Below are 15370 nucleotides of genomic sequence, written 5' to 3' on the forward strand. Positions count from 1 at the left end.
TGTTGAAAGTTCATTCTCGTAAGCCACTAGAGCTTCTTCAGGGCTGCAAAATCTCTTCCCACGCATGCGATTTTTGATCCTGGGGAACAGAAAAAATCACACGGGTCCAGGTCAGGGCTATACGGCGGATGAGTCATAAGTTTGACCTCCGTAGATTCTAAAAACTGAATTGTGATGTTGGCCATGTGTGTGGACGCGTTGTCACGATGAAGCAGGATCCCACGCAATCCAGTTCTTGGACGCCGTTCCCGAAGCTTCTGGAACACTTTTGTTAGGCACACAGTGGTGTACCACTGAGCAGTAACAGTCCTTGGTCCTTCAAGTGGAAGAGTTGCAACATGGCCAGATTTGGAGAAGAAAGTTGCGACCATCTTCTTCCCCACACTTCGCGGTCGCTTCACTTTCGTGTGTGGATTTTCGTCTGGAAAGATCCAAACTGTAGACTGGCGTTTATTTTCAGGGTCAAATTGATAGATCCAAGTCTCATCACCAGTAACAATATCAGAGACGCGTTGAGAATTGCCTCCATCAAATCTTGCAAGCATTTCTTCACACCATGCCACACGCATGCGCTTCTACTGTTCAGTCAAAGTGTGAAGCACCCAACGAGATGAAACCTTCCTGAGCCGAAGATGATCATGAAGAATTTTTGTTACTGCTGGCGATCCAATGTTCACTGTAGATTCAATGTCCTTGAAAGTTGTTCGAGGATTTTCTCGAATCATTTGTTCCACAGCGGCAATGTTTTCGTCTGACATAGCTGTTGCCGGACGTCCAGCTCTCTCTTCATCTTTAAGCGATGTCCGGCCTCTTCTGAATTCACCAAACCATCGAAAAATTGTAGCACGGGAAGGAGCAAACGGTCAAGGCTTTGTGTCTCGTTCAAACCACTTTTGAAATCATAAAGGATCATTACCCGAAAATGTTCCCTTTCGAGCTCCATTCTAGACTGCCGAATACTGCTCACATCAACAAACAAGTGAAGGCAATATGGCCACGCCGATAAGCGAGGCGAGTTGAAACTTGATTCGCTTCTTCGCTCTGGATACCACTACCGAACGCAATTGTTGGAATTCAAATACTGTGCCACAACAATGCGTATCTCAAAACTTTCGTAGAGACCCTCGCATGTTTGATCATTTTAAAAGTACAAAGTATTAAAGCAAAAAGTGTTGTCCCACGGTCACCCGCAGAGCCACGGGCGGGATCCAACTCAATAGTTGCAAATGGTAAGGGGGTTAAGTAGCATATCGTTGGAAACTTGTTGGAACATGAAAGAAGATGGAATAAGTCTCGACTCTCTAAAATTACCTTGTGCAAAATGGTGGCCGGCCAAAATGTCAGCAAAAACATCATTGTAAAGTTTGTAGTCACACCCCCGCCCCCCAAAAAAGAAAAGCTGAACCGCTGAGACAAATGTCAAAACAGGTAACACGTGTGTCATCATTTCAATAGTACAATTATTGAAAGTAAAACTATTTGTTCCAGGGTCCTCCACAGAGTCCCAGACGGGCTTCTACTCAAAATTTTCAAATGGCAAGGGAGGTCAAGTAACATATCGTTGAAAAGCTGATGTTAAAGTAGATTAAACAAGCCTGGACGCTTCACGATAACACTGTGCAAACATCTTGCTTTTTAGTTCTGCTTTCTGTGGTCGAGTTTTAGTTTGTTTTCACTTTAATTCTTGTACTCAACGGAAAGAAAGGAAATGCTTCTACTGTGAGATTCTGCTCTTTGGGACTAGGAATGTCTAAATAAATAAATAAAGAAAGAAATATAATAAAATTAAGAAGTAAAGAAAAGAAAAGAACACTTGACTAGGCATAGAACTGATTAGTGGTAGTTATGCTCGTTGTCTGGATTATCAAGTACAAAATGATTCAAAAACAAAATTTTCTTGCACCAGGAACAGCGAATACGTGCAAATGTCTCACAATGACAACTACCGATTGCAAAATGAAAAACGAATGCGCTTGGGGAATCGAAATAAGGATGCACATTTTGATCGGAAGCCATTTTGCATAGGGTAATTTTAGAGTCGAGACTTATTCCGTCTTCTTTCATTTCGCAGCTGCTTTCCAATGATATGCTACTTGACCTCCCTTGCCATTTGATAATTTTGAGTAGGCCTACGACCCCGTCTGGAACCCTGTGGAGGACTCTGGGACAAATATTTTTACTTTCAATCATTGTACTTTTGAAATTATGACACACGTGTTTTCCTGTTTTGACGTCAGTCTCACCGGTTCAGTTTTTTTTTTTTTTTTTTTTTTGGTGTGACCATAAACTTTACAATGATGTTTTTGCTCACATTTTGGCCCGCCACCATTTTGCACAAGGTAATTTTTAGAGAGTCGAGATTTGTTCCATCTTCTTCCATTTCCCAACAGATTTCCAACGATATGCTACTTGACCCCCTTATCATTTGCAAGTTTTGGGTTGGACCCCGCCTGGGACCCTGCAGGTGACCCTGGGACAACACTTTTTGCTTTAATACTTTGTACTTTTAAAATGATAAAACACTCATTTCCCTGTTTTGGTATCTGTCTCATCCGTTTGCGATTTCTAGGGGCGAAAACGGATTTTCTGGACACTGTATATTCATATAACTCACACAGTATATGCATTCGGAAAATTTTAATTACAGTTTCGTAATAGGCGTCATTAGTGTTTTCGATTGGCGTATAAACCATCTTCCACTTCGATATATAATCTCCCTCTCTTCCCTTGTGAGTTGCACAGTCAAGTATTCTGTTCTCTATTTGTCCAGTTTCTGGCTCAGTTTCCTAAGGAAAGTGATGAGGCAATGCCTGTAATACCTCTTCATTTTGGCAAGAAGCTGTTGCCAAAATAACTGGACGTATATGGGAAATAACTGGATGTATATGGGAATCTATTTGTTTCTGTATAACAATTTCGAGCACTTTAGCTGGCGCAGGAATGATCACCATCAGCCGATGATTTTTTTTTTTTTTTTTTTTTTACATCAAGTGTTCCCTTTACCTTTGATATTGGGCAAACATTTGCAAGTTTCTATATGGCTGAAAAATTAGGGCTAGCTAGGGCTTTATGGAATATAGCTTGCAATAGTTCTTTAAGAATTTCAGAATAAATTTTGATAATGGATGGTGGTATTTTGTCTGGTCCAGGAGTGGCCCAAAAGTAGGTATACACCCCTGCATTGATCAAGCTAACATTCTAGCTTATAGGTTTGTTTGCTTCGGCTGTTCCGAGCTTAAAAAGACATTAAGAACAAATAATAAAGAAATTAGGTCTACCTGATGGATGACAATAAGAAATTATATAAAAAGCAATGAGTTGATTAGTACGGGACTGTATATCTAATTTTGGGCCACCCTGTGGTATTTTCTATATCATGAAATTCGATGTAATAGATTGAAAATTAATCGAGAATGCTGGAGTTGACATGGCCAGGTAAAGATTTTAGGTTATACTTGGATTTTTTATGTGAGACTTGAAAGTGCTGCATGCACACATTTATCACACCCAGTACGTCGTCCAGCAATTTTCCATCATAAATCAGGGTATTGCAGTCTGTGCTTCGTTTCTTATTCTTTAGTTCAAAAGAATTTAGGATTTGTTAGAATGCTGGATTCACAATTGCGAACATAATGTTCGTACACAATAGAAATTTCCCTCTTTGATATAACCCGAGTTTCTTTGAATTTATTAAGTGGTAATTAAAATTTCCTATGCCTCGCTTCCATTTTTCCTGTTATACTGTTTACTCTTTATTAATTTAACTATGTAAGGCGAAGTCCAAGTAGGATATTTCTCGTTTGTTTTCTCACATGATACACGCTTATCAAAAGTAGCGTATATTATTTTATATATAAAAAATGTAATTAGCACCTTCAACGCTAGAGTTATTAATTACAGTTGACCATGACCAATTAACTATACAGATAATTGTCCAAAATTTGCTTGGGTGTGGAGTTCTTGATTTTAATCTAAACCATAACTCAATAGAGCAGGATTACACACATCATTAGGCAATATTGGTTGAGATTCATGCAGTTCTTTATTTCTCAACTATTACGTCATCCTTATTTTTTCTCTTATTGTTCGTTACTAACACAGTTGATGCCATGAATGTATCTTATATTTATGTGTGACGTTATTGATTCCTACTTTTTTTTTGTTTTTGTTTTTGTCTTTTTCTTAACGGTTCATGAAGCAAGCTACACTTTCAGATCTCTCTGCAGAATGTGAAGTTCCGTAAGTAGGCGTACAGTCATTAGCAAGAAGTATACACGCCCCAGCCATACATGTTCTTGAGTTAACATCCAATGGCGGCTCTTAAGGAAAGTTACAGCGATAAAAAATAAATTTTATCATTACAGATCAGTGATAATCAGCCTGATCTATCCCGAGTATGTTTTATTCTTCTTGCGAATAAAAATGGAAAAGTATTATTTCTGTCTTTCTTTTAATTCCACACGTAACATGAAGATTGTATTTGACCCGATACTCTATTTTTAGCACCGAAAATCTTTTCTTTAACCTTTTGGTTACCAAGTCCATCTTGCAAGATAAGGTGATTGTTTCTGGGTTGATTTTTGGCAAAAAGAATAATGTAGATTTCATATACTTTATTTCAAATGTTCGTAACCAAGTGCTTCCCCCGTGAAGTTAGCGACCAAAAGTTTAAAAAATCGATATATTTTTAGAGTTCTGAGTAGCACTCAAAGAGTTCTAGAGTTCTTGATAGGTTAGACCAATAGTTTTGGGTAAATAAAGATTTTATAGCAATTTTAAAGTTTCGGTGCTAACTTCACGCAAAACCAAAAATGTTAAAATGTCTATATTTTTTTTAGAGTTCTGAGTAGCACTCAAAGAGTTCTAGAGTTCCTGATAGGTTAGACCAATAGTTCTGGGTAAATAAAGATTTTATAGCGATTTTAAAGTTTCGGTGCTAACCACGCAAAACCAAAAAGTCTTAAAATGTCTATATATTTTTAGAGTTCTGAGTAGCACTCAAAGAGTTCTAGAGTTCCTGATAGTTTAGACCAATAGTTCTGGGTAAATAAAGATTTTATAGCGATTTTAAAGTTTCGGTGCTAACTTCACGCAAAACCAAAAATCTTAAAATGTCTATATTTTTTTAGAGTTCTGAATAGCACTCGAAGAGTTCTAAGGTTCCTCATGAAAATTCAGAAGAGTTCTTGCAAAATAAGGGAGTACACGGGAAATAAATGTTTCCTCATAATCTACTGACCACACAGGCAATCGGTGCAAATCATTACCAAATATATAACACGTGCCTAATAAAAATCAACCAATGTTACACAAAACATTATAGAAATCGACAAGTGCTACTCAAAACTCTGATCGGACCTCTATTTCATTACGAAATAAGAGAGTTCTATCACCTTGTTCACAGTTGGTTCGCTAATAGCCCATAAATTGTTAATTTAAGTTGTTATAAATAAATATTTAACCATTCTACGAGCAGAACTTGAAAGAACTTGACGAGTATTATTAAGAATTCTCATCAAAACACTATTAACACTCTCATGAGAACTCTATTATTCTACGAACCCAACCTTTTAGAACTTGACGAGTGCTACTCAGAACTGTCATCAGAACTCTATTTCATTGCAAAACGAAAGAGTTCTATCACCTTGTTCACAGTCGGTTTGCGATTTGCCCATAAATTGTTCATTTAAATTGTTACAAATAAAGATTGAACCATTAGAAATTGTTAACTTAAATTATTATAAATAAAGATTTAAACATTTTACGAACAGACCTTTATAGAACTTGACGAGTGGTAATCAGCACTCCGGTCAGAACTGTATTTCATTACGAAATAAAATAGTTCTATCACCTTGTTCACTGTTGGTTCGCAAATGGTCCACACATTGTTATTTTAAATTGTTATAAATAAAGATTTAACCATTATACGAACAGAACTATATAGAACTTGACGAGTGCTACTCAGAACTCTCATCAGAACTCTATTTCATTGCGAAATGAAAGACTTCGATTACCTTGTTTACAGTCGGTTCGCGAGTGGCACATAAATTGTTAATTTAAATTGTTATAAATAAGGTTTAAAAACTTTACGAACAGAACTTTATAGACCTTTACGAGTGCTTTTAGAACTGTTTTATTTCGTAATGAAATAGAGTTCTGATGAAACTTGTGAGTAGCATTCTTCAAGTTCTATTAAGTTCTGTTCGTAAAATGGTTAAATCTTTATTTATAAAAATTTAAATTAACAATTTATGGGCCAATCGCGAGCCGATTGTGACAGAACTCTTTTATTTCGCAACGAAATAGAGTTCTGAGTAGCACTCGTCATGTTCTATATATTTCTGTTTGCAGAATGGTTAAATCTTTATTTATAACAATTTAAATTAACAATTTTTTGACCATTTGCAATCCGCCTGTTAATAAGGTGAAAGAACTCTTTTATTGCGCAATGAAATAGACTTCTGATGAGAGTTCTGACTAGCACTCGTCAAGTTCTATAAAGTTCTGTTCGTAGAAATTTTAAACCTTTATTTATAACAGTTTAAATTAACCATTTATGGGCCACTCGCCAACCGACTATGGACAAGATGATACAACTCTTTTATTTCGCAATGAAATAAAGTTCTGATGGAATTTCTGAGTAGCACTTGTCAAGTTCTATAAAGGTCTGTTCGTAGAATGGTTAAATCTTTATCTATAACCATTTAAATTAACAATTTATGGACCATTAGCGAACCGACTCTGAACAAGGTGATAGAACTCTTATTTCCCAATGAGATGGAGTTCTGATGAGAGTTTTGATTAGCAATCGTCAAGTTCTATAGTTCTGTTCGTACGATGGATAAATCTTTACTTATAGAAATATAAATTAACAATTTATGGACCACTTGCGATCCGACTGTCAACAAGTTAATATAACTCTTTTATGTCGCAATGAAATTGAGTTCTGATGATAGTTCTGAGTAAGAGTAGTCAAGTTCTATAAAGTTCTGTTCGTAGAATGATGAAATCTTTATTATAACAATTTAAATTAACAATTTGTGGGTCAATAGCGAACCGACTGCGAAGAAGATGATAGAACTCTTTTATTTCGGTATCAAATGGAGTTCTGATGAGAGTTCTGAGTAGCACTTCTGAACTTCTGTAAAGTTCTGTTCACAGAATGGTTAAATCTTTATTTATAATAATTTAAATTAACAATTTATGGACCATTTGCGATCCGACTGTGAACAAGGTGATAGAACTGTTTTATTTCGCAAGGAAATGGAGTACTGCTGAGAGTTCTGAGTAGCGCTTGTCAGGTTATATAAAGTTCTGTTCGTAGAATGGTTAAATCTTTATTTATAATAATTTAAATTAACAATTTATGGGCCTCTCGGGAACCGACTGTGAACAAGGTGATAGAGCTCTTTTATTTCGCAATGAAATAGAGTTCTGATGAGAGTTCTAATTAACACTCGTCAAGTTCTTTAATGTTCTGTTCGTAGAATGATATATTTTTTATTTATAACAATTTAAATCAACAATTTATGGGCCGCTCGCAAGCTGACTATGAAGAAGGTGATAGAACTCTTTTATTTTGTAGTGAAATAGAGTTTTGATAAGAATTCTTAATAATACTCGTCAAGTTCTTTCAAGTTCTGTTTGTAGAATGGTTAAACATTTATTTATAACAATTTTAGTCAACAATTTATGGGCTATCTGCGAACCGTCTGTGAACAAGGTGATAGAACTCTCATTTCGTAATGAAATAGAGTTCTGATGAGAGTTTTGAGTAGCACTTGTCGATTTCTATAATGTGTTGTGTAACATTGGTTGATTTTTATTAGGCACGTATTATATATTTGTTAATGATTTGCACCGATTGCCTGTGTGGTCAGTAGATTATGAAGAAATATTTATTTCTCGTTTACTCCCTTAATTTGCAAGAACTCTTCTGAATTTTCATGAGGAACCTTAGAACTCTTCGAGTGCTATTCAGAACTCTAAAAAAATATAGACATTTTAAGATTTTTGGTTTTGCGTGAAGTTAGCACCGAAACTTTAAAATCGCTATAAAATCTTTATTTACCCAGAACTATTGGTCTAAACTATCAGGAACTCTAGAACTCTTTGAGTGCTACTCAGAACTCTAAAAATATATAGATTTTTTTAAACCTTTGGTCGCTAACTTCACGGGGGTTAGTTCGAGTTGCTGTCTAACGAAAACATGCTAAATCTGTCTGCATAACACGCAAAAAGAAATATTCTTTTCTTCTTTCTTAGATAATGGTTTTACTTTCTAATGCTAAACTTTACAATTATATTTGCTTAATTAATTAATTGTTTTTAAAAAGTTGTGTCTGAACATGTATTATGAAATTTATAAGTAGAAAAAGTAATTAAATAAAATCATGTTATTTCATAAAAAGTAATAATGGAAAAGAATCTTTTGAAGTATTGAAATAGGGGTGTATAATTTAGTTTAACACTTTAAATTATTACATACATAAATACATAGAATCATATAATTTTTGTATTTTGTTTTATAAATGAATTGGTGTTGTTTTTTCTATACTAGCAAGATTTAGTCAGTTTGCAAATAAAACCACAAATGAACATGTAAACTATTGAGAAACTTACTGTGTGTTTTGTCAAGTAGCTTCTCATATAAGTCTTCACGGTTTGTGGCCAGGGAACCCATAATGACGTCAGCATGTCCATTCATGTATTTGGTACAGGAGTTCATGACCACATCTAATCCAAGTTCAAGGGGACGCTGGAAAGCAAAGTATACTTTCTTCAATAACTAACAAGAAATTTTTACAATATTATTAGCGATAACGAGGAAAAAATTCAAAGATAAGTCATATACCAATCAATGTACTGAACAAAATATGTATGTGTGAATGTAAATAATTAGACATAATATCAACGAACATGTTTCCCAAGAGTTATACCAGATAACCAACAGTTGAAGGACGTTATTAAGGCACCAGTCACCAAGTACCAAGTCAATGCCTTGCGAAATAAAACAGTTCTATCACCTTGTTCACAGTCGGATCGCAAATGGTCCATAAATTGTTAATTTAAATTATTATAAATAAAGATTTAACCATTCTGTGAACAGAACTTTACAGAAGTTCAGAAGTGCTACTCAGAACTCTCATCAGAACTCCATTTGATACCGAAATAAAAGAGTTCTATCATCTTCTTCGCAGTCGGTTCGCTATTGACCCACAAATTGTTAATTTAAATTGTTATAATAAAGATTTCATCATTCTACGAACAGAACTTTATAGAACTTGACTACTCTTACTCAGAACTATCATCAGAACTCAATTTCATTGCGACATAAAAGAGTTATATTAACTTGTTGACAGTCGGATCGCAAGTGGTCCATAAATTGTTAATTTATATTTCTATAAGTAAAGATTTATCCATCGTACGAACAGAACTATAGAACTTGACGATTGCTAATCAAAACGTCGTTGAAGCAGCAATTCGCAGCAATGAAGCAGCAATTCAAGCTCTGTCGTTGAAGCAGCAATTCGCAAATGGTTTTTCGTCTTTCAACGTCTCTGTCTTTCAATTCATGTGGGACCCAATGTGACATCTTTTGAATCATTCCCATGGCTTTCAAGCGTTTGGAGACTGTTGTTTGATCAACGCCTAATGCTGCTGCAAGTTGTTCCTGCGTTTGACACGAATCCTGATCGAGCAATGCTGTCAATTCTTCGTCTTGAAATTTTTTTGGCTGTCCAGCTCGCTCTTGGTCTGCCAAGCCGAAATCACCACTTCTAAACCGTGCAAACCACTTCTGACACGTTCGCTCAGCTAGAGCATGGTCACCATACACTTCCACCAAAATACGATGACTTTCAGTCGCACTTTTCTGCATGTTAAAGTAATGCAGCAGGACACCCCGCAAAAACACTTTATCAGGCACAAATTGCGCCATGTTCACTTAACTACAAACTGGTGTTGTTGACGCTTTAATCCACTGCCCTATACTACGAACGATACGCGATGACAGGGGTTTGCAAAACATGTGTGGATACACTGAACTGTGGGACGCTCCGTTCGTTGCGCCATCTCTTGTCCACCCGCACGAATTAATTCCTAGACCAAATATATATATATATATATATATATATATATATATATATATATATATATAGATAGATAGATAGATAGATAGATAGATAGATAGATATTTCTATTGTTTTGGAAAATTGCTAATTATGGTCTTTATGAATTGAATCATCCAGAAGGGCTTCGAAGACGCATTAGACACCAGCATGATTAGTGTCGAACGCTGCGGGTATTATAATACAATAAAACTCGGTTTTGAGGCTATCGCAGAATTGGATTTATGGAACACGCTTTTCCGGAGTTAGTTGTTAGTGATTGTAACCACAGCTTGAAAATGTCCTTGTGTTCCCACTCGTATCGCTATTTCTGAAAATATTATCTAAAACCTTTGATTTGAATCATTATCACTCCTTACTTCTAAGGGTTTCACATGTGGAACAGAAGAAATTCTTTTTCGTGAAATAATATTTTCCGCGATCACGATCCACGATTTGCAGATCAAAATAAGGAATTAAAAACCTAATTCGTCGGGTATTCATCTCGTACAAAATTTGATTTTTGGATTTGAATATTTCTGAAGAAATTGAGTTTATTCACATTCTAACACTGATTTAGGACCAGTATTTTGTAATAAAATGTTCTACCTTTAAAATAGTTTTTTTTAAATTGTAATTACACCCAAAATAAGCAAAATTGGTCAAAAATCAAAAAGTGTTACGTAACGAAGGGGGAAGGGGTTCGGTCTTGCGTTACGAAGTGTGACAAGGGGAGGGAGGAGGTAAAAACTGGTCAAAAATAGCGTTACGTAATATGTGGACGGCCCCTTAAACAATTAAATTATGCAGCAAGTGAATCAAGAGAAATGTATACTTCATTCTTTCTTTCAAAACGTATCTTTTAATGACTTTATTTCAACAGAATATGTAGATATGATTTTTTTAACGTTTATAGTTCCATATTATAATAGTATTGTAACATGCTTCATGTTCCGGGATAATTTGTACACATTCTTTGTGACTTTAACCATAATGATATTGATATAGTTATACGAAGATAAAACTAATTTTAAGAACTTCAGGGATACTTAAGGTTGTCTCTCCTCATTATTGACACTAAAGAAAAAAAATACAATTTTCTTCGTTTATTAACGCTTTTGATATACGAAGAAAATTACAAGAGAGCATAAACTCATTTATAAGATTAAATCTATTATCTTCCTTGCTTTTAACTTTCTTAAACTTGAATAATGACTGTTTCTCCAATGTCATCGAGTAATTCGTTAACTTTTGTGATTATTAACGTCAGATTTTACAGTCCATACACCGTAATACAAACAAAACACGACTATTAATGGAATCAAATCGTAAAATGGAATATTCCACTTGTGTGTTAAAGTGTGGTGGTATTTTAATCTAAATACAATATTGTAAGACAGATGCCAAAAAAAAAAAAAAAAAAAAAAAGTAAGAGTAGGGTGCTGCAAACTAACATAGTCTATCTCGAAATCAATAAGTATGCTGCAAAATTAGGTCCTGCACGAAGCCCATATTTCACTTGTGATTTTTTTTTTTGGGGGGGGGGGGAGGGAAGAGACATGAATATTGAATAACTCCTGATGAACTTACAAATAAGTGTAAATCATATCCGATTCGCTCTGTAAGTTGAGGGAAGTGTGTTGGAAATTCAGGGGGCCACATCGAGCTGTATTTTTTTTTTTTTAAAGAGAAGATATGTCATAATTTCTGAATTAGCCTTTGTAATAATAACGTGTGTGAAAAATACACTTTTAATATGTTTATTTTTTGGGGGTGATATAGAATTTTGAAATTAGGGAGCTATTTTACGCCCCCCTCCCAGTAGTTGATCGACAACGTTTTCAGGTAAAAATGAAGATTAATTAGTATATATCATAAAGCATGTAAATTTCTTAACTTTATCTACCAATGGTGGTTGTGTACTTAGAGAATAAGTCCTAAAATACAAAAATACTGACTACTACGAATAAATCATCTTGGTAGATTGGTTATTGTCTTTAGATATAAAGGTGGCTAATTATATCTGGGTAATCTTAGAGTCCAAGATAGCAAACTATATGAATGATTTTAGATATAAAAATAGCTAGGGTTGTCATATGTCCGTATTTTGTACGGACTGTTTGTATTTTTAGGTCCGTGTCCGTGTCCGTATCGTACAAAGCATGAAATAGAAAAATGTCCGTTTTTGGCAGTTTTTGGAGCTGCTCGAAAATTCCCAAATCGGGAATCGTTAAAATCTTGGGCGAAATTAGTTTTTTTGCTATTGATGTTAGTGGCAACGCTGTTACTGTGTCAGAACCGCCGCAAAATTATACCAGTCTAATGATATAATATTTTTTGTTTTGGTTTTTAATACTCCTGATGTGAGAAAAGTAAATACCGAAGTTACTAATGAGTTGAGTTGATTTTGAAATTAACGTCCCTTTGAGCAGCTAGGCTATATGAGACGGGACCTATACTGATTAACGTGGAATCCGAACCACATGAACTTCCGCCGGAAATCTAACCCGGGTCTCCCACGCCAAGGTGCGTACGGTAACCGCTTAGCCACGAAGAAGCTCTCCGAAATTACTAAATTAATATAAAAGAATTGTGTTTTTAACTTATATTTTAGTTACTGTTAATAGTGTAGGTTATCTTTAAAAAAAAAAAAATTGTCTCGTTTTTCCATTCCAGGGTTCTTTTGGTTAGATTTAATGTACGTAATCTAATGGCATGGTTTATTATATTTATGTTAATGAAAAAAATATAAACATGTTAGTTTCCAATAGTGTTTTAAGTATTACAGTAAACAATTGTGTGATAACCTAAAAGGGTTATTTTTAGGTAAGAAAATTCAAAATATTTGTTCTGTGTTTGGGCACCGTATCTTTGATGGGTGGTCACTTTAAGGCTTGTCCGTATTTTGGATTAAGGCTGTAGACTACTAAATATTTTTTAAAAAGTAATATTTTTTTCTTTTGCCCGTTTTTCATAGGTGGAAAGAGGTAATAAATTGTAACTTACCACAGTAATATATAATGTTATTCTACACCCGAAAATACGAATCGGAAGAATTTTCAGTGTTGCCATTCATAGAAATTACAATGTGACCAGAATTTGAATTACTCAAAAATCTCGGTTAAGGCAGCGACTAGAAAAATGAACTCAACGGTAATTGATGACTTATGCTGTCTATGTTCCTTGTTTACTACTTTTTAAATAATATTTTTATTTATTTTATAAAACTTACATAAGTTATTACAAAATAAATAAGTTATTACAAAATAAATAGAAACATTATTTAAAAAATAGTAAACATGGAACATAGACAGCTTGATAAGTCATCAATTACCGTTGAGTTCATTTTTATAGTCGCTGCCTTTACCTAGATTTTTGAGTAATTCAAATTCTGATCACGTTGTAATTTCTATGGACGGCAACATTGAAAATTCTTCCGATTAGTACTTTCCGGTGTAGAATAACATTATCTATTATTGTGGTAAGTTACATTTTATTAGCTCTTTGCACTTACGAAAAACGGGCAAAAGAAAAATTATTAGTTTTTAAAAAATATTTAGTAGTCTGGCCCCTTAAAAAAAATGGCAACCCTAAAAATAGCGACCTACCTTAGTGACCTTAGACATAAAGATAGCAGACTTACCTGGAAGTAGCTGCTGAGAAAAGTATTATCTGTCACAACGATCACGTCCCCATGCGCATGAGCGATTTTGGTAAGCTCACGGAGATCTAAAACTTTCAGAACTGGATTCGCTGGACTTTCAAGCCATACCAACTGAAAAACCAAAATATGTCTTTGTGTAACTGTGAATAAAGTTACAGGTGTAAACAAGTAGATACTATGGGAATTAAGTTATGTATAAGAGATGTAAATGAGTATAGGTTCTATCGGAAGTTAAAGGTAAGTGAGTAAGTGTTATGAAAATAAAGTGAGAGGTGTAAAAGAGGAGGTACTATGGAAATAAAGTTACAGGTATATTAAAAGGGGCTATGGGAATTAGTTAAAAGTGAAGATTATTAGGTATTATGGAAAAAAGTTATAGGTATATATTAGAAGGTACTATCGGAATTAGTTACAAGTGAAGATTAGTAGGTAGGAATATTATAGAAATAAAGTTATAAGTGTAGATTAGTAGGTGCTATGTAAATAAAGTTACAGGTGTAAATGAGTAAGTCTAATTTCTCTTCTCGTGTCAACTCGAATTTGAAAAGGCACTTCTCCTCTTATTTCCGAGGCGAGGCGTAAATTTCTTGTCTCATAAGTAACACTAATAAATATACGTGCAGAAAATTACAATTAAATGATTTTGGTTATTTTTAACATTCAGTAAACATAAGCAACTCAAGTTAGTTTTTGTTTGTTTGTTTGTTTGTTATCCCTAAGAATCAATAAGATTTTATTTAATCATGTTGATTAATAAAGATAACCAAGAAAGTTCTGTTGCTTTTTCACTCACCACTTTCAAACATCACGTAAGACGTACGTGCATAGATCAAAAATAATCCCCATCAGCATCGACGACCTTCTGCCAACGTTCTCGAAGGCCATAGATTCCATCGCGATAGAACATGGTGGACCGTGAAGCGAAGAAAGTATCATGTGTATTTTGCAGCTCTATTAGGGATTTGAAATGGAGTTCTCTAAGGTGATTGTCCAAGGAATGGTTCAAGTGATAATCGAACGATGCAATGTCCGGGAAGTATGGCGGATGCAATAGTGTTTCCCATCCAAGGCGTAGAATGGTGTCCCGGGTTATTCTAACGACATGGGGCTTAGCGTTGTCCTGTAACAGGAGGACCCCTTTGGGATTTAGAAGTGCTGGCTCCCTGACAGTACACAGTTGCATTGATGCTCTGACCATCTGGTAGCAGTTCCCGATGCACGATGCAGCAGGCGAACCATCAAACACACAGGAGGACCTTCTTCTGGTGCAATACTGGTTTCAGCTAATTTACATCCGGTTCATAGGGTGCTAACCAATGATGATGGCATGGTGGAGCTTCGCACAGAACCTACTTCTTATCACATGTCAACACCCTGTCCAGCAATGGCTCCTTCCTCAGACAAGACATCAAAGAAACACAGGTTTCTGCTCGCTTTGTGTTCTGGCCCGGAATCAAATCATGTCGGACCCCTCGACCCAACTTGCAGTGTTTCCCAAGTTGATGGAGGTTCTTCAAAATGGTTTCTCCACTCACACTGAATTGTAGTCCCAGTTCCTCACATGTCTGGCCACTGTTTGCCTTAATTGCTACCTGAA

The 15370-nt window shown here is 35.2% G+C and overlaps 1 protein-coding gene across 1 annotated transcript in view; it reads right to left on the reverse strand.

Moving 5' to 3' along the window:
• The window catches only part of LOC145673307 (cystathionine gamma-lyase-like), a 183845-nt gene that overhangs the window by 135798 nt on the left and 32677 nt on the right, over positions 1–15370 (reverse strand). The window contains exons 5-6 of the mRNA XM_081742899.1: positions 13753–13884; positions 8623–8758 (exon numbers count right to left, since the gene is read on the reverse strand). Coding sequence (XP_081599025.1) covers positions 8623–8758; positions 13753–13884 — 268 coding nt within the window. The remainder of the gene's footprint in view (positions 1–8622; positions 8759–13752; positions 13885–15370) is intronic.

This window comes from Thermobia domestica, chromosome 16, assembly GCF_964235325.1.
Source record: "Thermobia domestica chromosome 16, izTheDome1.hap1.1, whole genome shotgun sequence".
NCBI lineage: Eukaryota > Metazoa > Arthropoda > Insecta > Zygentoma > Lepismatidae > Thermobia > Thermobia domestica.